The sequence below is a fragment of the Furipterus horrens genome, unplaced genomic scaffold, assembly GCF_987537825.1.
Source record: "Furipterus horrens unplaced genomic scaffold, mFurHor1.1.pri manual_scaffold_1, whole genome shotgun sequence".
Lineage (NCBI taxonomy): Eukaryota > Metazoa > Chordata > Mammalia > Chiroptera > Furipteridae > Furipterus > Furipterus horrens.
In genome coordinates, this window is record NW_028327171.1 from 114,536,133 (window position 1) to 114,559,095 (window position 22,963).

The 22,963-nt window shown below is 42.0% G+C and overlaps 1 protein-coding gene across 2 annotated transcripts in view; it reads left to right on the forward strand.

The window, feature by feature from the left end:
- Positions 1 to 265: 265 nt before the first annotated feature.
- The window catches only part of ACAD9 (acyl-CoA dehydrogenase family member 9), a 77,612-nt gene continuing 54,914 nt past the window's right edge, over positions 266 to 22,963 (forward strand). For both annotated transcript variants that reach the window (XM_090278841.1, XM_090278842.1), the window contains exons 1-2: positions 266 to 469; positions 15,630 to 15,723. In XM_090278841.1, the coding sequence (XP_090134967.1) occupies positions 320 to 469; positions 15,630 to 15,723 (244 nt within the window). In that variant the 5' untranslated portion in view covers positions 266 to 319. The remainder of the gene's footprint in view (positions 470 to 15,629; positions 15,724 to 22,963) is intronic.

Consider the following 22,963-nt stretch of genomic DNA (forward strand, 5'->3'; position numbering starts at 1 on the left):
GCGGTAAAGAAAAAACGAAGCCGCCGCCTAGGTATCTGTGTTCCAGATAATCTCCCTTGGCTTGCATTTTCCAAACAACCGTTAGTACTTAAAAAAAATCTTTCACGCACCCCACTCCCGCACTCTGAACGTGAAAGCCTCCGCAGGGCGGCGAGCTCTCCTCTCCTATCTCACCCCAGCGGAAGGACGCGCAAGCGCAATGGCGGCCGCCGGCTCGGCTCAGACCAGTGACGTCATCTGGCAGCGCGAACCAGGCGCACGTGACTGAGGCGCTCAGAGGCAGGTGGCGCCAGAGCAGTGTTGCGGGGTTTCGGGCAACATGAACGGCTGCGGGCTTTTCTTCCGCACTAGGGCGGCGGCGCGTGCCTGGCGGGCCCTGGGCGGCCTCGCAGTGAGGCGGCGCTTGCTGCGCACCAGTCCGCAAAGCCGAGCTTTCGCCAAGGAGCTCTTCTTGGGTAGAATCGAGAAGGTAAGGCTGACGACCCTTGCTCTCTGCCTGCCGCTTTTTGCCCTTATCAGGAAAGACTGGTGACAAGCTTTGTCCTTGTCGTTGTTTCTGCCTGATAAATACACTTGAGGGGCTGGGCTTGCTAATATTCCGGATTCCTGAATCCCACTAGATGATGTAACTTTTTCCAGGGAAAAGGAAGAGGGTGGGGGCCCCTGACGAAATGTGGTTTTCACAAGTCTTCCAGCTCATTCTTGTTCATTTTGAGAAACACTGGAAGAGGCGATGCAATGCTTTAATTCAGCGTCCTGGCCCCCGGATGTGCGGGGCTTCCTTCTTGAATCCCAAACACAATTCTGATGTCAGCTTCCAGCGGCCCCTAGGCGTCCGCAGCTAAGTTCCAGAACCTCACCCTGCCATTGAGGTTCCTCAAGCAGTCTGGCTCCTTCCCCACACTACCCCCACACCCTCTTTCCTGCACCTGTGCCCACAATTGTCTACATTCTCCTACTGTGGGTAAACTGTCCACTCCTAGCAAAGGCCAACTGCCTCACTAGACCCCATGCCTTCTCACCTACTCAAGGGTGTTGATCCAGTAATTCTCTGCTTTCTCATCCACATCATCAGTTGTACCCTCTGCTGCATCTTGAACTCATATCTTTCAGGTTTTTGTCTAAAATGTCTACTATACTCAAGAAAGTCACTAGTAACCTTCATGTGGTCAAATCTAAAATTCTGTTCACAGTCCTTATCTTAGACCCATCACTAGCGTCTGACATAGTTTATCACTCCGGACTCCTAAAAAATCAATCTCTCCTACCTTTTCTGTCTACTTCAGTGACTCATTCTTTTCAGGCTTCTTTCCTGGTTTTCTTGGCTTCTTCACCTCTAAATATTAGCCAGTGTTATCAGCTAGCCCAGTTGAAGCTTCAGTTTTACTTATTTTTATTTTTATTTTTAGAATATTTATTTTTATTATACCACAACCACCCTATCTAATATTATTAATGTCATGATTCTACATCCTGGCTCTTTTTTTCATTTAAATTTTAAAAATTTTATTGTTCAGTTACAGTTGTCCCAGTTCCATCCCCCCAATTGCTCTCCCCCGCCATGCTTAACCCCCTGCTCCTGCAGTCAATTTATTTTTTTAAATTTTATTAAATTTATTAGAGTGACATTAGTTAATAAGATTATATAAGTTTCAAGTGTATAATTCTCTAGTATCGTCGTCGGCAGCCGTCCGTCTCGAGAGACGATGGTGTAGCTTCTTCAGAGTCTATCTGCACCGCCAAGAATGGCTGTGCAGTCCGACTCGGGAGTGACACGGTACCTGTCTCCTCCCGTGTTGAATCGACATCTTGCGATGACGCTGAAGCTACAGAGCCTGGGCAGGGTAATATGGAGGGTCTGCTGTTGCCCATGCAGCAGACCCCCCCTCTCTTCGCAGCTGAAGGGTCCAAGGGAAAGACGGAGTCGATACAGCTTGGGTTCAGGTGCGCCGCAGGAGTTGCCGGTGTTGACTACAACGTCAAACCGCCTTAGGGACTCCGGCTCCGGATTTTCTGTCGGGGTTTACTCCCTTAGCCTTTCCCCTGAAGAGGTATGCCGCAAGGCAGCGGAGGTTTTTTGGAGTCAGAGTTTTCCTTCTCTGATGTACCCTGACTGGAAGATCGAACCAGCGACACTTAGCTCGCAGGCCGACGCTCAATCCGCTCAATCCAATTCTCTAGTATATCATCTCTATAATGCATTATGTGCTCACCGCCTAGGTTTAATCTCTTTACATCAACATATATTAGATCTCATTTACTCTTCTACTTCCCCCCAACCCCTTTACTTCTTGTAATCACTATACTGTTGTTGGTGTCTGTGAGTTTGTTTTTTCATTTGTTGCTTTCAGTTTTATATCCCACATATGGGTGAAATTATGGTTCTTGGTTTTTTTCTGTTATTTATTTTGCTTAGCATGATGTTCTCAAGATTCATGCATGTTGTTATAAATTGCAGTATTTCATCTTTTCTTATGGCTCAGTAGTATTCCATTGTACATATGTACCACATCTTTATCCAGTCCTCTATCTAAGGACACCTAGGTTGTATCCATGTCTAGGCTAATGTAAATAATGCTGCAATGAACATAGGGGTGCATATATCTTTACAAAGAAGTATTTTCAAATTTTTCAGGTAGATACCCAGAAGAGGGATTGCTAGGTCTATTCTTAATTTCTTTTTTTCCCTTTTAGTTATATTTCATCAATTATGCTATTATAGTTGTCCCAGTTTTTTCCCCTTTGCCCCCTCTTCTTAGTACCTCCTTTCCCTCCAGCAATCCACCCCCTCTTTAGTTCATGTCTGTGGGTCATGCATATAAGTACTTTGGCTTCTCCATTTACTTTACTATTTTTAACATCCTCCTGTCTATCTTGTACCTACCATTTATGCTTCTTAATCCCTGTACCTTTTTCCCTGTTCTCCCCCTTCCCCATGCCAGCTGATAACCTTCCAAATGATCTCCATATCTATGGTTCTGTTTCTGTTCTAGTTGTTTGCTTAGTTTGTTTTTGTTTTTATTAGATTCATTTATTGATGGTTGTGAATTGTCATTTTACTGTTTATAGTTTTGTTATTTTTCTTTTTTTAAGGATATTTTATTGATTATGCTGTTACAGTTGTCCCAACTTTTTTCCCTTTTGCCCCCCTCTGCCCAGTACCTTCCTTTCCTCCAGCAATCCCCTCTCCCTTAGTTGTGTCTGTGTATCGTGCATATAAATTCTTTGGCTTCTCCATTTCCTATATTGTTTGTACCTACCTACTATGATTCTTGAACACTGCACCTTTTCCCCCATTGTCTCCTTTCCCCCTCCTCACTGAGAGCCCTGCATATGATCTCCATATTTCTGGTTCTGTTCCTGTCCTAGTTCTTTGCTTAGTTTGCCTTTTTTGTTGTTGTTGTTTGTTTGTTTTAAGATTAATTTGTTGATAGTTATGAGTTGTCATTTTACTGTTCATAGTTTTGATCTTCTTTTTCTTAAATGTGTCCCTTTAACATTTCATATAATAAGGGCTTGGTGATGATGAACTCTTTTAACTTTACCTTGTCTGGAAATTACTTTATCTGCCCTTCCATTCTAAATGATAGCTTTGTTGGATAGAGTAATCTTGGTTGTAGGTCCTTGCTTTTCATCACTTTGAATACTTCGTGCCAGTCCCTTCTTGCCTGCAAAGTTTCTTTTGAGAAATCAGCTGACAGTCTTATGGGCACTCCTTTGTAGGTAATTCTCTTCTTTTTTCTTGCTGCTTTTAAGATTCTCTATCTTTAACATTTGGCATTTTAATTATGATGTGTCTTGGTGTGGTGCTCTTTGAGTCCAACTTGTTTGGGACTCTCTGTGCTTCCTGGACTTGTATGTCTATTTCCTTTGCCAAATTTGGGAAGTTTCCCTTTATTATTTTTTCACATAAGTTTTCAATTTCTTCCTCTTCTTCTGGCGCCCCTATGATTCGGAGGTTGTTACATTTAAAGTTGTCCCAGATGTTCCTAAGCCTCTCCTCGTTTTTTTCAATTCGTGTTTCTTCATTCTATACTGGTTGACTGTTTATTTCTTCCTTATGTCCCAGTTCGTTGATTTGAACCAAGGCTTCCTTCCCTTCACCATTGGTTATGTGTGGATTTTTCTTCATTTCACTTAGTATAACCTTCACTTCTTTCCTTATGCGTTTTCCATAAGCAGTCATTGCTGTGAGCATCTTTATCACCAGTGTTTTGGAACTCTGCACCTGTTAGGTTGGCTATATCCTCATCACTTAGTTCTCCCTCTGGAGTCTTGATCTGCTCCTCTTTTTGGGCCATACTTCTGTCTCCTAAACTTGACAACCTCCTGTGTTTGCATCTGTGTATTAGGAAGAGCTGTTGAACCTGTTACATTGTAAGGGTCAATGCCTTAGGTATTCCTCAGTGTGGGGCAACTAGTTTCACTGCTTTGTGGTTCTGTATGTGGGGGAGACTTCAAAGAGGGAACAATGCTGCTTGCCTGGCACTTGCCCCATTTCCATTCACTTCACCCATTTCCTGTATGTGACTGGCGCCCCTCTAGCTGTTGTCCTGGTGATGGTTCCCAGAGTGGGTGGGTTTGTGTGTGTTCTAGGACCTTGGGGGCCCTCTAAACAGACTCTCCTGAGAGACCGGCAGTTACTTCCACTGACCCAACCCCCACTGGTTGTCACAGCAAGAAGCAATGAGGTTTTATTTTCCCGGTGCTGGAACACTGAGCTGTGTGGTCTGGCCTGGGATTGCTCTCCAGGTGTCTCTCCCCAGGTGTCGCTCCTCAGGTGACGCTCCCCAGGTGTCCCTCCCAACTTTTACAATGCATGACTGCTCTTTCCAATGGCCGGCCACAACCACTGCTTTGTCACCACCGCACCTCATCCTCTCCACCCCAGCTCCCTGGCTCCACCCCTCCTACCCTCCTGAATGAGTATTAATTCTTTATATTTTTGTTTGTTGGACTTCCATACAGTTTGATTTCCTGGTACTTCTGATGGTTTTGTGTTTTGAAGTAGTTGTAATCCTTACAGTTGTAGAAGGAGGCGAAGCATGTCTACCTGTGTCTCCATCTTGGCTGGAAATCTAGTGTTAATTTATTTTTTCTTTTAAATATGTTTTATTGATTATACTGTTACAGTTGTCCCAATTTCCCTTCCCTCTGCTCCCCTCCACCCGGTGGCCCCCCTCCCTCCAGTTGTCCCCCCCTTTTAGTCCATGTCCATTGGTTGTGCATATAGTGCTTCTCAACCTCTTCCTGTCTACTCCATTCCCTCCTACTGTGCTTCTTAATTCCTGTATCATCTCCCTACCTCTCCCCCTTCCCCCTCCCTGCTGACCTCCCCCCAATATGTTCCCCATACCTATGGTTCTTTTTCTACTCTCATTGCCTATTTAGTTTGCCTTTGTTTCAATTCCCTAGCTTCTGTTGTTGGTTCTTGTGATGCAGTTGTCATTTTAATGTTCATTGTTTTGATCCTCCTTTTTCTAAACCAGTCCCTTTAACATCTCATATAACAGTGGTTTGGATCTAATGAACTCCTCTCATTTTACTTTGTCCAGGAAGCACTTTCTCTGCCCTTCTATTCTGAATGACAGCTTCGCTGGATAGAGTATTAGTGGCTGTAGGTTTTTGATTTTCATTACTTTGAATATTTCTTGCCAGTCCCTTCTTGCCTGCAGGGTCTCCCTTGAGAAGTCAGCTGATAGTCTAATTAAGACCCCTTTGTACATGATTCTTTTCTTCTCTCTTGCTGCTGTTAAGATTTTCTCTTTATCTTTAATTTTTGACAATTTTATTATAATGTGTCTTGGAGTGGTTCTCCCTGGGTCCAGTTTTTCCGGAACTCTCTGTGCTTCCTGGACCTGTAAGTCTATTTCCTTCCCCAAGTTCTGCTTTATTATATTTTCACTTAATTTTTCAATTTTTAGTTCTTCTTCTTTGCTCTCTGGCAATCCTATAATCAGTATGTTCGATCTCTTATAGCTGTCCCAGAGGTTTCTGATCCACTCCTCACTTTCCTTGCTTTCTGTTTCTTCCGCACTGGTTGACTGTTTGTTCCTTCCCTATGTTCTGGTTTGTTGATTAGATCTCTGGATTTTATTTCTTTACCACTTGTCTCGTGTGTGTTTTCGTTCGTTTCAGTATGAATGGCTTTCAATCCTTCCCGGTCTTGTTCCAAATCTTTTGTTAATTCTGTAAGCCACCTAATAACCATAGCTCTGAATTGAGCCTCTGAAAGGTTTCTTATTTGTTTGTCAGATTCTTCATCTGCACCCTGGTGAGCTTGCATCATCGGGATTTCTATAGTTGTCTGCCTCATTTTGACAGATTTGTGTTTTGCTTTGCTTTCTGGGTAGGCTGTAGGGGGTGGAGCCCCGTGTACTTGTCACTACCCGGTGACCGGCGGCTATCCGAAACTTTTTTTGCCGTGCTATGGCGCTTTGAGTGGGGGCGGGAATCCAAGATGGATTCCTGCCTTTATTCTCCGCTGGGAGACTGAGATCCGTCCTCCCACCCTCTGGGCCTCAGCTTTGGGGTCGCGAGCTGCCTGGGCTCAACTGCAGCCGGGGTTGCTCCCCCTACCGCTGTCCCCGTTGCTACCGCAAACAGCACTGCCGGATTTTGCCCCTCCTACCCGTCCAACGAGAACCCCTGGTTTATAACTTCGTACGTTGGGCTTCTGTGTAGCTTTATTTTCTGGAATTTCTAGTTATCTTTTGTTTTGAGGTAGTTGTATTCCTTTCTAGTTGTAGGGGGAGACCGAACGTGTCAGTCTAAGCCTTAATCTTGGCCAGAAGTCCTAGTGTTAATTTCTTGAGGAACTTCTATACAGTACTGTTTTTCAGTAGTGGCTGTACCTCTCTACATTCTCACCAGTATTAAATGAAGGTTACTTATATTCTCCACAACCTTTTTGACACATTTCTTTTCTTGTTGATAATAGCTATTCTAATGGGGGTGAGGAGTTACCTCATTGTAGTTTTGATTTGTGTTTCCCTAATAGCTGGTGAAGTTGAGCACCTCCCTAAAACAGAATTTATTTATAAAATATTGTGTATTTATTCTTCAATGTTTAAAGTTTACTCACCTTCAAGGTACTCTCCATTTGATGCAAAACACCCATCAAGATGTTTTGTCCACTGCTCAAAACAGTTTTTTATTTATCAATTTTGATGCCTTGTAATGCGTCTGTTGTTATTTCATTTGACCTCTTTGACATCAGCAAAACATTTCCTTTGAGGACTTTTTCATCTGGGGAACAAAATAAAGTTGCTCAGGGCAAGATTGGGCGAATAGGAAGGGTGGGGCACGGATGTCGTGCCTTTTTACTTTTTATTGTTGTTCAATTATAGTTATTCCAATTATTTCCCCATTGTTCTACCCTGCCCCAACCCCTGCTCCCACAGTTGATCCCCACCCTGTTGTTCATGTCCATGGGTCCTTTATACTTGTTCCTTGACTCGACCCCCCCCCCCCCCCCCCGTTATCCCCCCTTCCTCTCTCCTCTGGTTGCTTTCAATGGGTTCCTTATTTCCAAGTCAGTGGTTCTATTTTGCTCATTTGTTTGTTTTGTTCATTAGGTTCCACTTATAGGTGGGATCATATGATATTTGTCTGTCACCACCTGGCACATTTCACTTAGTATAATACTCTCCAGTTCCATCCATGCTGTTGCAAAGGGTAGTAATTCTTTCTTTCTGCTGGATAGTATTCCGTTGTGTAAATGTACCACTGTTTTTTGATCCACTCATCTACAAGTGGACACTTAGGCTGTTTCCAGCACTTGGCTATTGTAAATAGCACTGCTGTGAACATAGGGGTGCATAGGTTCTCTTGAATTTGTGTTTCAGGATTTTTCAGGTGTAATCCGAGTAATGGAATTGATGAATCAAAAGGCAGTTCCATTTTTAGTTTTTGGAGGTAATTCCATACTGTTTTCCATAGCGGCTGCACCAGTCTGCATTCCCACCAATAGTGCAGTAGGGTTCCCGTTTCTCCACATCCTCACCAGCACTTGTTGTTTGTTGATTTGTTGATGATGGCCATTCTGACAGGTGTAAAGTGGTATCTCATTGTGGTTTTTATTTGCGTCTCTCTGATGGTTAGTGAGGTAGAGCATTCTTTCATATGACTATGGGCCGTCCTTGTGTCCTCCTTGGAGAAGTGCCATTTGCCCATTTTTTAATTGGGTTCTCTGTCTTATTGGTGTTGAGTCGTATAAGTTCTTTATATATTTTGGAGATCAATCCCTTGTCTGAGGTATCATTGGCAAATATGTTTTCCCATACTGTTGGTTCCCTTTTCATCTTGCTGATGTTTTCTTTTGCTGAGCAGAAACTCTTTATAGTTTGATGTAGTCCCATGTTTATTCTTTCCCTTATTTCTCTTGCCTTAGGAGATGTATTGGTGAAAATATTGCTATAAGGGAAATCTGAAAATTTCCTGCCTGTGTTTTCATCTAGGACTTTTATGGTGTCATGCTTTATTTAAGTCTTTGATCCATCTCTAGTTTATTCCAGTGTATGGTGTAAGTTGGTGGTCTAGTTTCATTTTTTTGCATGTCTTGTCCAATTCTCCCAGCACCATTTGTTGAGGAGGCTCTTTTCACTCCATTTTATGTTCCTTCCCCCTTGGGTTTATTTCTCGGCTCTCTATTCTGTTCCATTGATCTATATGTCTGTTCTTATGCCAGTACCAGACTGCTTTGATTACAGTGGCTTTGTAGTATTGTTTGATATCTGGTATTGTGATTCTTCCTCCTGTTTCCTTCATTCCTTCATCATTTTTTCAGTTGGAGGTAGCCCATAATGTCTCTCCGCTGCTCTGTTTCCATTGTTCCTTAGTATATTTTACTACCTCCATTTTAAAAGGAATTTTATATGCTAGTCTTTTCTGCTTTGACATCCTTGTATATAGCATGAGGAGGTGTATTTTTCTGCAAGAAAACACAGTAATGGAATAACTGTCAGTAATATGTCGTTCATTGTTGAGAGCGCTGTAGCTGAGAACATCAGGGAATGACACATTTATAGGGGATCTGCTGCTGACATACTGTTATGTGGGTGGATCTGCTGCTGACACACTGTTTTGGGGGACATGTTTAAGGTTTTACCTTTATAGGGGACAGTTTATAAGGAGGACACTTTATCGGAGGACACTATCTTAGGCACCATTTATATGACTGTATTTTGTTTCCGCAGTCAATGGGTCTGCAAAAAAAAAAAAAAAAAATGGATGTAACGTCATCAGTGCTTTTTCGGATCTGTAAACAGATAAGATCATGTGAATGGACCATTAGAGAGACACTTTTTTAAAGGACACTGGATACATGAGCACTGTAGTCTGCAGGTGGGAAATCACTCATGCACAACAAGCAGGTACGGGCCGGAGTAGGCACGTGGGGCAGCTAAAGGAAAGCCTGCACCCGCCCACCGATCCTTCCAGCAGCCACCACTCCCTCCAACACTGACCGACAGCCTCACTGTCCTACACAGCACCAGCCACCTCGCCCTCCTGCATAAACTGACCGTTTTTCTGGAGCCACAGACTGGCACTAAGATGGTGTGAGTCCAGGGCATTACAGAATAGGAGCTAAGGAGTTAAAAAGTACCTACCATCTTCTGAAAGCTCCACTTCCCCCCACTTTTCCTTTGGCAGTTAGCCCGGTTCAGGCGTTCAAATAAAAAAACCTCATCGCTTCTCGCCCCGCACTGTCTGTTTTATGACAAAGAGTTGAGCTTTTTTTTTATTTTAATGCTCTAACTGCTCTAACCCATGGAGAGAGAGGTGGGATTTTTGGATGGTTGGAGGTACTCTTTAAAGTGGTGCCTTTAATAACAGGCATTGAAGGAGCTAAGAGGTATCACTAGTTGTAACACTCAATGAGAGTATCACTATCCTAGTAGGTTCTGGCAGACTACCCCCAGTGCCTGTTACGGCTAGCGATACCCCTTAATCCTCTCAGTGCCTGTGTTACTACTAGTATAGTGACCCCACCAAAGAAGCAAAACACACACACACACACACACAGAAGAAATAAGGAAGATGAATAAGAAGAGAGAAAAAAAAAGAAAAGAAAAAAAATAGGCCCCAAATTAGAGAAAAAATTTCACCATGGCACTAACAGTAACCTATGAACTAAGATTAATGTAGGTGGAATGGGAGTAAGAGGTAAAAAAGAAAGAGAAGCTTAAGTGATGTCTGGCGGAAAGGGAAGTGATTTTGAGATGATAGAGGGAGAGGAATACTTAGACTGAGGAATGAAAACCAGGCTAAGACAGAGAAAAATTCAAATTTAAAGTGAAAGAAGGACTGGAGGAAGGTATAGATGGAGTAGGAGAGGGGAATGATAAGATTTGAGATTTGAAATACGAGAGTAGTGGAGATCTTGTGAATAAAGTTGCAGGAGTGTCACAGATGGATCAAGGTGGAGAGACAGTAAGTGTATTTCGTGAAGAGGCTGGAGAGGTGAGAAGAAATGAATACAGATTGGAAACGATTGATAGTAAGAGAAAGTCAAATGGTAAAATTGAGAAAAGGGAAGAGCAAAATATATTATTTAAAATAAACTATAATACAAAATGTTTACTTATAATACATAGACTGGGAGGACAAAGAATGATTATTTAAAAGAATATGTAGGAGGCAACTCCTATAAAAGGTCACAGTGGAATTTGTCTCTGTAATTTTTGTATTTTTCCACTTTCTTCTCTTTCTGGAACTGCCCTATTGGCTTTAGCTGTGTCCAAGTCTGGATCTAGGCAGCCTAATCTCAGCTGTCGGTGCTCTTCTGCCAGGGTCTCTCTCTTTCGCTGTTTACTATAGTCACTCTGAAATCCTAGGTCAGGCTTAAGCACCATGGGATGGGGCTGAGTACTTTCTTCAGGCCGGGCTCCTGCTTCTTCTCCGGTTGTTGCCACCAGGAGGAGAGCGAGCTCCCCAAATGTTTTTTTTTTCCACAGCACTACCTTGCGCCCCCACCGGAGCCCGGGGCAAGTGCGTGGGCCAGCTCCCCTTAAGAATCTTGCTGTGCCTCCAGCTGTTCCTCCCTGGTCAGCGAAAACAAATGAACAAACAAAAAACCAAAACGTTGTTTTATGCCTCCTAGAGCCAGACCCTTCCTGGCTTACTCTCAGCTCTGCCGGCGGCCCAGCCTGAGTTTCAGCCCTCAAATCTTCCAGGCTCTGTGAAAGCTCTGCGCACGGAGTCACGGTCCGCAGGCACCACCCGCCTGTGTCTCTTCCCCTATCTGCACCTGACAAGTCGCTAGGAAGCAGCTTCCTGCCTCTGCCCACGGCCACAGAATTCAACTCCTGGCAGTGTGCAGTGGTCACACATGTGATTTCTCAACAATTAAGCCAAAGATCCAGACCCAGGGGAAGGCCAGCACACCTTTTCATTGGGTCCCTCCCGGACATCTCTGGACAGGGTGCCCACAGCGGGAGCGCAGCCTCCAGGCCTCTGCAGTTCCCCGGCCTTCACTCTGCACCCCCTCGGATCCCTGCTACAGAGTTGATCCTCCAGCGTCCCTTCCAGGTGCAGCTTAAGGTGATGGGCCGGGGTGGGAGTCCCGGCGACTTGCCTTATAAAGTGCGGGTGGAGGTTCCTTTCCTCTCCGGCAATGTTTCCACTCTCCTCTCCCTCTTTGCCTGATCTGAAAGCTGCTCTCACCCACTCTGTGCTCTCTGTCTGTCCTCCAAGTCTCCTCTGCAATAGGAGACACCCAGCAGGCTGCTGACTACCCTGCCGCCATCTTTCCTCTCTTCAGTGTTATATTTAAGCCTTATTCTGAGCAAGGCTTGCAGTTTTCTTCTTCTGTTAGTTGTCTTACTCATAGTTTTTTATCTTTTTGTCTTTTTGTTTCAGGTAGAAAAACACCGTTTAGTATGTCTTGTAATGCAGGTCTTGTGGTGGTAAATTTCTTCAGCTTTTTTATGTCTGGAGAAGTCTTTATTTCTACTTATCTAGGGAATGATTTTTCTGGGTATGTTATTTTTGGCTGATGATTTCTCTCTTTCAATACTTTGAGTATTTGATTCCAATGTCCTAGCTGGTAGGGTTTATGCTGCAAAATTTGATGATAATCTAATGGCATTTCCATTATAGGTTACCAGCTTTGTTTCCCTGGCCACCTTGAGAATTCTTTCTTTCTCATTGATTTTTGACATTTTCAATATTATGTGCCTTGCAGAAGGCCTTTTACGATTGAGATAATTAGATGCTCTATTTGCTTCTTAGATTCGAGTGTCCAGTTCTTTCCATAGGTTTGGGGAGTTCTGTTCAACTATTTGTTCGAATAGGCTTTCTGTTCCCTTCTTTGTTTTTTTCTCCTTCTGGGATACTTATTCTTATATTGTTCTTTCTGATGGAATCAGATAATTCTCATAGAGTTCATTTATCCTTTTTTTTAGACTCTGATTTTTCACTTCCATTTGAGTCATTTCTGGATTTCTGTCCTTGGTGTCTTAATTCTTTTCTCCATCTGATCCTTTCTTATTTCCTAAGCTTGCTTGTTCATTTTTCATTTCTTTTATTGAGTTCTTCATTTCGAGAATTTCTGTTTGGCTCTTTTCTGTGATTTCAGTCTTTTTGGTAAAGTAGTCCCCTTTTCATTGATTGTATTTCAGGGTTCATTAAACTGCCTTTCTGAGTTTTCATGTATTTTGTTCTTTTTTTCAGAACTACAATCTTGGATTCTCTGTCATTTAATCACATACTTCTATGCTTTTAAGTTTATTTTTCATTTTCTTTCTCAGTGACCTTGTTACCTTGGTTATTCATGGTATTTGATGGATTATTTCTCTGCCCATACAACTGTGGGAATAAAATCTGCTTTTTAAAAATGCCTTTGACACTTGTCTATTTAGCTGGTTGATAATAAGAAGGAAGATAGAACGAGAGGCATGTAAACAAGGAGCAGACTGACAGTGACCAGGGGGAAGGGGGAAAGGGAGGGAGAAAAGTGGGGAAAAGAGGAAGGGTCTAGTTAAGGAACTACTATAAATGACCCATGGACATGGACAATGGGGTGGGGATTGACTGGAAGAAGGGATGGGTGGTGTTGGGGGGGGAGCAGTGGGGGAAAAGGTGGGATAACTGTAATAGAAAAACTAAATAAATTAATTTAAAAAAAAGAAATCTTTCTTTTCTTTTCCATGAAGTGGCACTGAAGTGTAAGTTTTTATTCTCTCTTGTATTCTGGTGCTTCAGGAATCTCTGTGGGGGAGTGTTGGCTGGGCCATGGAAAATGCCCTGTATTCTCTCAGGGTGTGGCGTACTCCTCTGTAATCAGGTTGCTTCAGTCTTAGGGCACCATTCCCATGAGGAATTATGGTGTGTGATGAGGTTCCAGGCCCTTGAAATCCTAGCACTGCCTTCTGCAGCTAGATGGTGATAGCAATGTTGTCCTAGAATCTAAGTTGTCCCAGATGCCTCCATTGGGCTCTGCTGTGATGTGTGAGGGTGGGATAGACTGGGAGAGGCTGGTTTTTGCATTTGTGGCTTTGATGGTGGCTACCAGAACTGTAGTTCTCTAAGACTCAGTCTGTAGATGTTTTCATCTGCAATCCTACCTAGGATGATCTAATTTAGTATTGTTGCTTTAAATACCAGCAGTATGCTGATGTTGCATATTTATTTCTCCAGCTCAGATTTCTCCCCTGAACTCGATTCCTTTCTACCAAACACTTCACTTAGATGTCTAAAAGACATTTCAAATTTACTATATGCAAAATTGAGTTCCTGCTCTCTCCACCCAATCCTGCTCATCCCAGCAGTCTCCTTTATCATAGATGGTAGCAACTCTATTGTTCAACTTGGTAGGCCAAATACTTGAAGTCACCTCTTATTCTCATAATCTACAACTAATCTTCTTTTCTCTACCTTAAGGCTATATTTAGAATCTGACTTCTTTAAGCACCTTCATCACTATTGTCCTGATTCAGGTCAACATCATGTACCACAGCATTATTGGGATTTGAGTGACAGCATGGCATCTGAAATGCTTAGTCTCTGAGACCTTCAAGATCATCTAGACCAATAGTTGTCACACTCCCCCTCAGTTGGACCCTCACTATTCATGAAAGTACCCCTGGGGTTACTGCTGGGACCAGTGGGAAGTTGAGTGGGAGACATTTGGGTGACCTTTCTCCCCGTCTGAAGTCACAACCAGAGCAGCTTGACTTATCTGTTTTACATGTTTGGTTTCTGCACTAGATTTGGTTGAAAATTTGTTTTACTGCTTTAAAAAGTGCAATCTTTTGGGGTTGATGAGATATTTAAAGGGAGAAAATTGAAGATTCCTCTGCCTTGAAGACCTTGTCTTGAGACACTTGGTGAGAGGTGCCATGAGGAGAGGCAGGGCTTCTGGGGGCTGGCAGCTTGTAATCTAGGACATCACTTCTCAGTAGCTGTGGGTGCAAATCCAAATAGTCATGTCATGCTGGCAGGAATGTCTGGAGCCCAAAGATCCAGAGGGACTAAGGACACAGTGAGATGATTTTAGGCAATATGTAATGATAGCCCACTGGGGAATCCTGGGCCAATCAGAAATATTGGCTACTCATTGGTTTGAGAAAGAGATTTAAAGCTAATTTGTTTTCCAGTTTTGAGGTTGAAACAAGAGCCAGTATCTGATACAAATAATTACTTTATGTTCCAGGTCACATCTGGTTTGAAACTCTGAGGTATCTGTAACAGAAGAAAAACTAACACTAACGAAGGCTGTGTGACTTACCAGAGACACATTTAGGAAGTGGTGGAGCCAGGGCTGAATTAAGGTTGACTTGGCACAACAGCTGTGCCTCCTGCAGTGACCCTGTTACTTTCAGCCTAAGTAACAGGTGTCATTGAGCAGGAGGAATAGAGTCTGTAGTATGCAACTGGGTGGGAACCTGACCAGATGTCAGACCTTGTAACCACAGTATGCTCCAGTCAGCAGCAGCATTTTTTGTTTGTTTGATTTGAGAGAGAAAGGGAAACATCAATTTGCTGTTTCACTAATTTATGCATTCATTGGTTGGTTCTCATATGTGTCCTTGACCGGGTATCGAACCCTCAACCTTATCATAATGGAATGATGCTCTAACCAACTGAGCTACCCTGCCAGAATAGCTGCACCATCTTTGAGCTCACTAATCAACTAATGTAAAATTTTACATTTCAATAAGAGCTTTCACACCAGTTGTCTTTCATGGTTCTTACAAAGACATTGAGTAAATGTTACCAGCATATTACTGGTGAGAAAATGGAAGTATGAAGAGGTAGAGATTTGGTGAAGGCTGCGTGATTGGTAAGCTGCAGATCAAGGAATAGAATCCAGGGCTTTGAAATGTTAGTCCAGGGCTCTGTGTTTTATGGGAAAACCATCATAACTGGTTATTGCTAAGGAAAGCAATCAAATTCAGTAATAAATCTGCTTGAGTAGGGGAGGAGGATATATCTAGGTGGTAGAGACTAAGACACAATTCCTGTATCTTAAGCTCCTTCTGCAGTTTGCTTTCTAATTCCTTCAATTGGTAATGTCCTGCCGACCAGATATGAATCTAGCAAATTTGTTATCGTCCTTTATGACTAATAGTACCATTATGGAAAGTTGCAAAACTTAGTTTTTACTACGTGTTTATAATTTTTAGAAAGAAGTTTTCCCATTTCCAGAAGTTAGCCAAGATGAACTTAATGAAATCAACCAGTTTGTGGGACCCATAGAAAAATTCTTCACTGAAGAGGGTATGTATGATTTTCTTTATTACTACCAATTTCCATCTTAAGAGTGATGCTTTGGTATTTATATTAGACGCTGTATACAGAGGGGAAGCTCTCTTGAGGGCCATTAATCATGCGGAAATAGTGTCTGTTGACAATATTTTGCTTTAAGGGTTGTGACCATTGCTATCTAATTATATTTGATTATAAGACATCTAGTTCAGTGTTTCTCAGTGTATCTATAGCGAAGGACTACTTTTAAACATTTCCAAAGTGTTGCAGACTGACATTTTTGTAAAATTAATAAAAATTAGCAATTACAAAAATGAAATGAAAAAAAGCCAAGCACTTAAAAATAAAAGCCCATATGTGTTTGGTTGAATAGCAATGTAAAATTGCTGTAAATTCTAAAAGTTTACTCTCAATTTCTGTACTTAGCTTATTATGATCCAGGAATAGTTTGTGGACCAGCAGCAGGCTGCAGACTACAGGTTGAGTGTATCATTGTCTACGGTAGGATCCTTCCCTTAGAGTGGCCAGCCAACCCTGAGGAACTTGCTGGGGAGAGAGAGATGAGGATAGATTGACAGCAGTGCTTCTCCAACAAAGAATTGTTATTTATATGGGTTTTATCTAGCAATATGTGCCCCATTAGGAGTTAAAATAGGAATTTAAAAAATACTGTGTTCATTTACTACTGTATTTAAAAATAATAAACTCATTACATATTAACAAATATTTGTAATGAAAAATATTTCCAAACAAAAAATAGAAGAGTGGTTTTTTTAATAGTTTTCTGAATCTTTTAAGTATTTGATTTATTGTAATTTGCAGCAACAGATATGAGAATTCAGTTGCAACCAGATAGAATTCAGCTGAATTCTCATATCTGTGTATACATTTAATCTGTGATGTGTATGATGTATTCTTTGAAAACTCCACTGTACACTCAAGACAGAATTTGAATTAAAATAGTTTGATACTGTAGACTCTTTGGATGTGTTTAAGGCCCTCCAGGCACACTTTGAGGACTGCTGCTTGATTTATCATTAAATTTTGGTATGTTGCTATTTAAAAATTTGCTTAGCTATACACATATCTTTTGTTATCTAGAAATATTTGTTTCTGTTTTTGTTCTAGTTACCTTCTTTCTTATATCTTTTTTTCAGTTCCTTAGTCGCTGTTCTTTTATTTAAGTTTTCACTCTCTGATTTGTCAGGTTTTTTTAAGGCTTTGTTGAGGTAATTAAAGTGTAGAGTTTGATAAATTTTGACATACCTGTATCCCCAAGGAATCATCAATACAATTAAGGTAATAAACATATCTATTACCCCTAAAAGTTTTCTCATGTCCCTTTCATTATTCCCTCCCTATCCCTAGATACTCACTTATCTGCTGTCACTATACATTTGTTTGCATTTTTTTGAATATTACTTAAATAGACTAATATATTATGTATGTTTTTGTCCATCTTATTTCAGCATAATTTTAAGTTTCATCTGTGTTGCATGTATCAATAGTTTATTCCTTTTTAATGCTGAGTAGTAGTTCTTTGTATGAATATACTAAAATTTATTTTCCTGTTAATTAACATTTGGTATGTATCCAGATTTATCTATCATTTAAAAAGGTGTTGTGAACATTTTTCTGAATCTGGTGTAGACAAATACCTAGGAGTGGAATGTGAGTCATGTGATTGGTGTGTGTTTAACTCTTTTTTTATTTTATTTTATTTTTTTGTATGTTTTACTGATTATGCTGTTATAGTTGTCCCAATTTCTTTTCCGTTTGTTCTCCTCCACCCAGCAACCCCCCTTCCTCCAGCAGTCCCCAACCCTTAGTCCATCTCCATGGGTTGTGCATAAAGCTCTTCTTAATATCCCCATCTATTTCCCACCCTCCTACCTTGCCTCTCTTAATTCCTGCACCATTTCCCTCCCTCTCCCCCTTCCCCTCTGACCTCCCCCACAGGCTCCCCATACCTATGATTCTGTTCCCACTCAGGTTGTCTGCTTAGTTTACCTTTGTTCCATATCCTAGCTTCTGTTGTTGGTTGTTGTGATACTATTTTCATTTTAATGTTCATAGTTTTGATATCCTTTTTCTTAAATAAGTCCCTTAAACATTTCATATAATAATGGCTTGGTGATGATGAACTCCTTCAGTTTTACTTTGTCTGGGAAGCACTTCATCTGCCCTTCCATTCTAAATGATAGCTTTGCTGGATAGAGTAATCTTGGTTGTAGGGCTTTGCTTTTCATCATTTTGAATATTTCCTGCCAGTCCCTTCTTGCCTGCAAAGTTTCTTTTGAGAAATCAGCTGACAGTCTTATAGGTACTCCTTTCTAAGTAATTCTCCCCTTCTCTCTTGCTGCTTTTAAGATTCTCTCTTTAGGGACTTCTGGCCAAGATGGAGGCGTAGACAGACACACTTCATCTCCCTCCACAACTAAGAAGGAATACTACTACTTCAAAACTAGAAACAACCAGAAGTTCCAGAAAAACAAACTACATGGAAGTCCAGCAAACAAAGATATAAAGAAGAAATACTCATCCAGACAGGTAGGAGGGGCAGAGCTGGGGTGGAGAGGATGCGGTGTGGTGGCGGCAGCGGCAGGCCAGCAGAAAGCATAGTCACACGTTTTAAAAAGTCAGGAGGGATACCTGAGGAGCATTTCCTGCTCCTCAACGGACCTGTCAGCCCATGGTCCCAGCACCGGGGAAAATCAAGCCTCGTTGCTTCTGACTGTGCAGACAAGTGGGGTTGAGGTGGAGGCAGAGACTGCTGATCTCAGCAGCGTCCGCTTGTTTAAAGGGCCCCCATGGTCCTAGAACGTCTGCAGACCCACCCACTCTGGGAACGACGGCCAGGGCAGCAGCTAGAGAGGCACCACTCCGGTGCGGAAGTGGGAGAGGTACCTGGTAAAGGGGCGAGTGCTGGGCAGGCGGATTGTTCCCTCTTGGACCCCTCCCCCACATACAGCACCACAACATGGTGAAACAGGTCATCCTGTACTGACGAATCACTAAGCTCCACCCCTTACAGCGTACAGAAGCGACAACTCTACTTGGGACATGGAGGCAAAAAACACCGGAGCCTGTCAATGAGGAGGAAACGGATCAAGGTTCCAGTGGGAGAACTAACCGACAAGGAGATAGCCAACCTAACAAATGAGGAGATAGCCAACCTAACAGACGCAGAATTGAAAACAGTGGTGATAAAGATGCTCACAGGCTTGACAGATATGCTTGAGTATGGCAAACGCATAAGAGAAGTGAAGACTATGCTAAATGAAACGAAGGAAAATCCACACAAAACCAATGGTGAAGGGAAGGAAACGGGTTCAAATCAATGACTTGGAACATAAGGAAAAAAAAAAACAGTCAACCAGTGCAGAATGAAGAAGCAAGAATTGAAAAAAATGAGCAAAACTTCCCAAATTTTGTGAAGGAGATGGACATACAGGTCTGGGAAGCACGGAAGGTCCCTGGTGAAATGGACCCAGAGGGGACCACACCAGGACGCATAATGACTGAGATGCCAAAGGTAAAGATAAAGACAGAGTCCTGGGGGCAGCAAGAGAAAGGCAGAGAGTTGCCTACAGGGGGGTGGGTGCCTATAGGACTATCAGCTGATTTCTCAGAGGACACTTTTTAGGCAGGAAGGGACTGGCAAGCAGTATTGAATGTGATGAAAGGCAACCTGCAACCAGGATTACTCTAACCAGCAAAGCTATCATTTGGAATGGAAGGGCAGATGAAGTGCTTCCCAGACAAGGTAAAGCTAAAGGAGCTTATCGTCACCAAGCCATCATTATATGAAATGTCAAAGGGACTTACTTAAGAAAAAAAAGATCAAAACCATGAACACTAAAATGACAATGAACTCACAACTATCAACAAATGAATCTAAAAAAAAAAAAAACAAAACCCAACTAAGCAAACCAGAATGGGAACAGAATCATAGGTATGGGGATCATTTGGAGGGTTATCAGCTGGGAGAGGGGAGGGGGAGAAATGGGGTAATGGTGCAGGGATTAAGAAGCATAATTGGCTGGTACAAAATAGACAGGGGGGTGTTAAGAATAATATAGGAAAGGGTGAAGCCAAAGAACTTATATGCATGACCCATGGACATAAACTAAGAGGGGTGGGGTTCCTGGAGGGAAGGGGTGTACTGGGCAGAGGGGAGCAAATGGGAAAAAATTGAAACTGCTATAACAACATAATCAATAAAATAGACTTAAAAAAATTCTCTTTATCCTTAACCTTTGGCATTTTGATTATGATGTGTCTTGGTGTGGTACTCCCTGGGTCTAGTTTGTTTGGGAGTCTGTGCTTCCCAGACCTGTATGTCCATTTCCTTCCCCAAATTAGGGAAGTTTTCCTTCATTATTTTTTCACATAATTTTTCAATTTCTTGCTCTCCCTCTTCACCTTCTGGCACCCCTTTGATTCTGATGTTGGCACGTTTGTAGCTGTCCCAGAGGTTTCTAAGCCTCTTTTTTTTAATTCTCATTTCCTCCTTCTGTACTGGTTGACTGTTTCTTCATTATGTTCCAATTTGTTGATTTGAACCCTGGTTTCCTTTCCTTCACCACTTGTTTCATATGGATATTCCTTGATTTCATCCAGGATAGCCTTCATTCTTTCCCAGTCCTGTTTAATCTTTGTTGTCAGAGCTGTGAGCATCCTAATCACCACTGCCTTAAACTGCATCTGTTAAGTTATGTATCTCCTCATCCATTAGGCGTGCTACCTGCTCATTGCTTAGTTGTGCCACTGGGACCTTGATCTGCCCCTGCTTCTGGGTCGTACTTCTCTGTCTCCTCATCTTTCTGTGTTTGCCTCTGTAATTTGGGCAAGGGCTGTCGCACCTCTTATGTTATAGGGGGTGAAGCCTTAGGTATTTGTCAGTACAGGTTGACCCGTTTCACTACGTTGTGGCGCTGTATGTGGGGGAGGGGTACGAGAGGGAACAATGCCGCTTGCTCAGCACCTGCCCGTTTTCCAGGTACTTCTCCCACTTTCATATTGGACTGGCGCCTCTCGAGCTGTTGCCCTGCCTGTCGTTCCCAGAGTGGGTGGGTCTGTGGATGTTCTAAGACTGTGGGTGCCCTTTAAACAAGTGGACTCTGCTGAGAGACCAGCAGTTTCTGCCTCTGCCCCAACCACCACAGGTTTGCAGAGTCAGAAGCAATGAAGCTTGATTTTCCCTGGCGCTGGGACCATGATTTGTGGGGTCTGGTCAGGAGCTGGGAACGCTCCCCAGATGTCCCTCCCGACTTTTTAAAACATGTGACTGCACTTTCCGCTGGCCTGCTGCTGCCGCCACCACACCACATCTGCTGCTGCCACCACACCGTGTCCTCTCCGCCCCAGCTCTGCCCCTCCTACCTGTCTGGATGAGTATTTCTTTATATCTTTGTTTGTTGGACTTCCATGTAGCTTGATTTTCTGAAACTTCTGGTTGTGTCTAGTGTTGAGATAGTTGTATTCCTTCTTAATTGCAGAGGGAGACCCAGCGTGTCTGTCTATGCCTCCATCTTGGCCGGAAGTCTAACTCTTTATGAAACTGCCAAACTATTTTCCAAACTGGTTACCACATTACATTCCCACTATCAGTGTATTAAAGTTCTGGTTGCTCCGTGTTTTTACCAACACTTAATATGGTCATTTATTTTTAGCCATTCTAGTAGGTGTATTGTGGTTCTCATTATAGTTATAATTTGCATTTCTTCAATAACTAATAATGTTGGGAATTTTTTTGTAGGCTTATTTGCCATCTGAATTTCTTTTTTTTTTTTTTGGTGAATGTCTTTCAAGTATTCTATGCATTGAAAAATATTGGGTATGTTATATTATTGAGTTGTAAGAAGTCTTTTTATATTTTAGATACAAGTATTTTGCCCAATATATTTTTAGCAAAATTTTTCTCATGGTCCCTGGTTTGACTTTTTAATTTTATTTCACATCTTTTAAGGAGCAAAGTTTTTAATGTTGATTAAGTGTAAATTTTTTGCTTTTGTAATTCATAATTTTTTTTTTTTTTTTTTTTTTTTGGTTTTTCAATTACAGTTGTCCCCTTTTCCCCCAATTTCTCTCCCCCACCCAACCCACCCCCTCTCCCACAATCATATCCCTCCCCGTTGTCCATGTCCATGAGTCTTTCATACAGGCTCTTTAATTAAACCCTTCCCTTACTTATCCCCTTCTCTCCCTCTCATAATTTTTGTATTATGTATGAAAAATCTGTAAAATCAAGGTCATGATGGTATTTTTTGTGTATATTTTCTTTTAGAAGGTTTATATTTTTAACTTTTAGATTTATGATCCATTTCCAGTTAATTTTGTGTATGATGTGAGGTAGAGTTTGAGGATGATTTTTTCTGCATGTGACTATACAATTGTTCCAGAAACATTTATTAAAAATATTGTCCTTTTCCTATTTAATTGACTTGGTTCCTTTGTCAAAAATCAACTATCCAGAGGATTCTGGAAAGGTAATAGAGTAGGGAGCACCAGAAATCTGTCTCTTCATCTAGACAACAGTTGCACTGGCAAAATCTGTTTTGGAGCTCTGGATTCTATTGAAGGTATGCAACTTCAGGGGAAGACTTGAACAGTAAATTGCAGTTAACTTGGATAAATTTTAATTGTGAGCACAGTAGCAGCTACCCAGGCCCTACCCCCAGCTCTGAGGCAGTCAGCTATAAACTTATTCCTGGAGCAGTTTGAACATATCTTGTAGGAGCCCAAGGGGGCAAAAAGGGCTGTCCATCAAATACTGGGCAACTGTCCTCTGATTGCTACTTCTGATCACAGGAGTTGCAGACAAAGAGACAGAGGTCATTGTCTTTGCACTTCTCCCAATTGTTGCAAGTCCATCCCGCATTAGCTGAAATAACTTCCAGGGGATTTAAAAGACTCCATCTCCACCTTCATTTTTTTCCCCTCTTCTGGGAACCAGATTGAAGACTACAACTTTCAAAAGCAACCACATATATGTGGAAACTAGAAAATCACCACACATACCCAGAGAAAGGCACAGACTCAGAAAAGACCTGAGAAGATCTTAAATTTGTATCTCAGGCTTATCTTTGGCACAGACATAGCTCAGAACAATTAATAACAACAAGCAAGACCAAAATTACAAATAAAACAAAAAACCAGTATGTGCAACTGCACCAAACTTAAATGACTGTACACCGCAAAGGAAACAACCAAATGAAGTGGCAACTTACGGAATGGGAGAAAATATTTG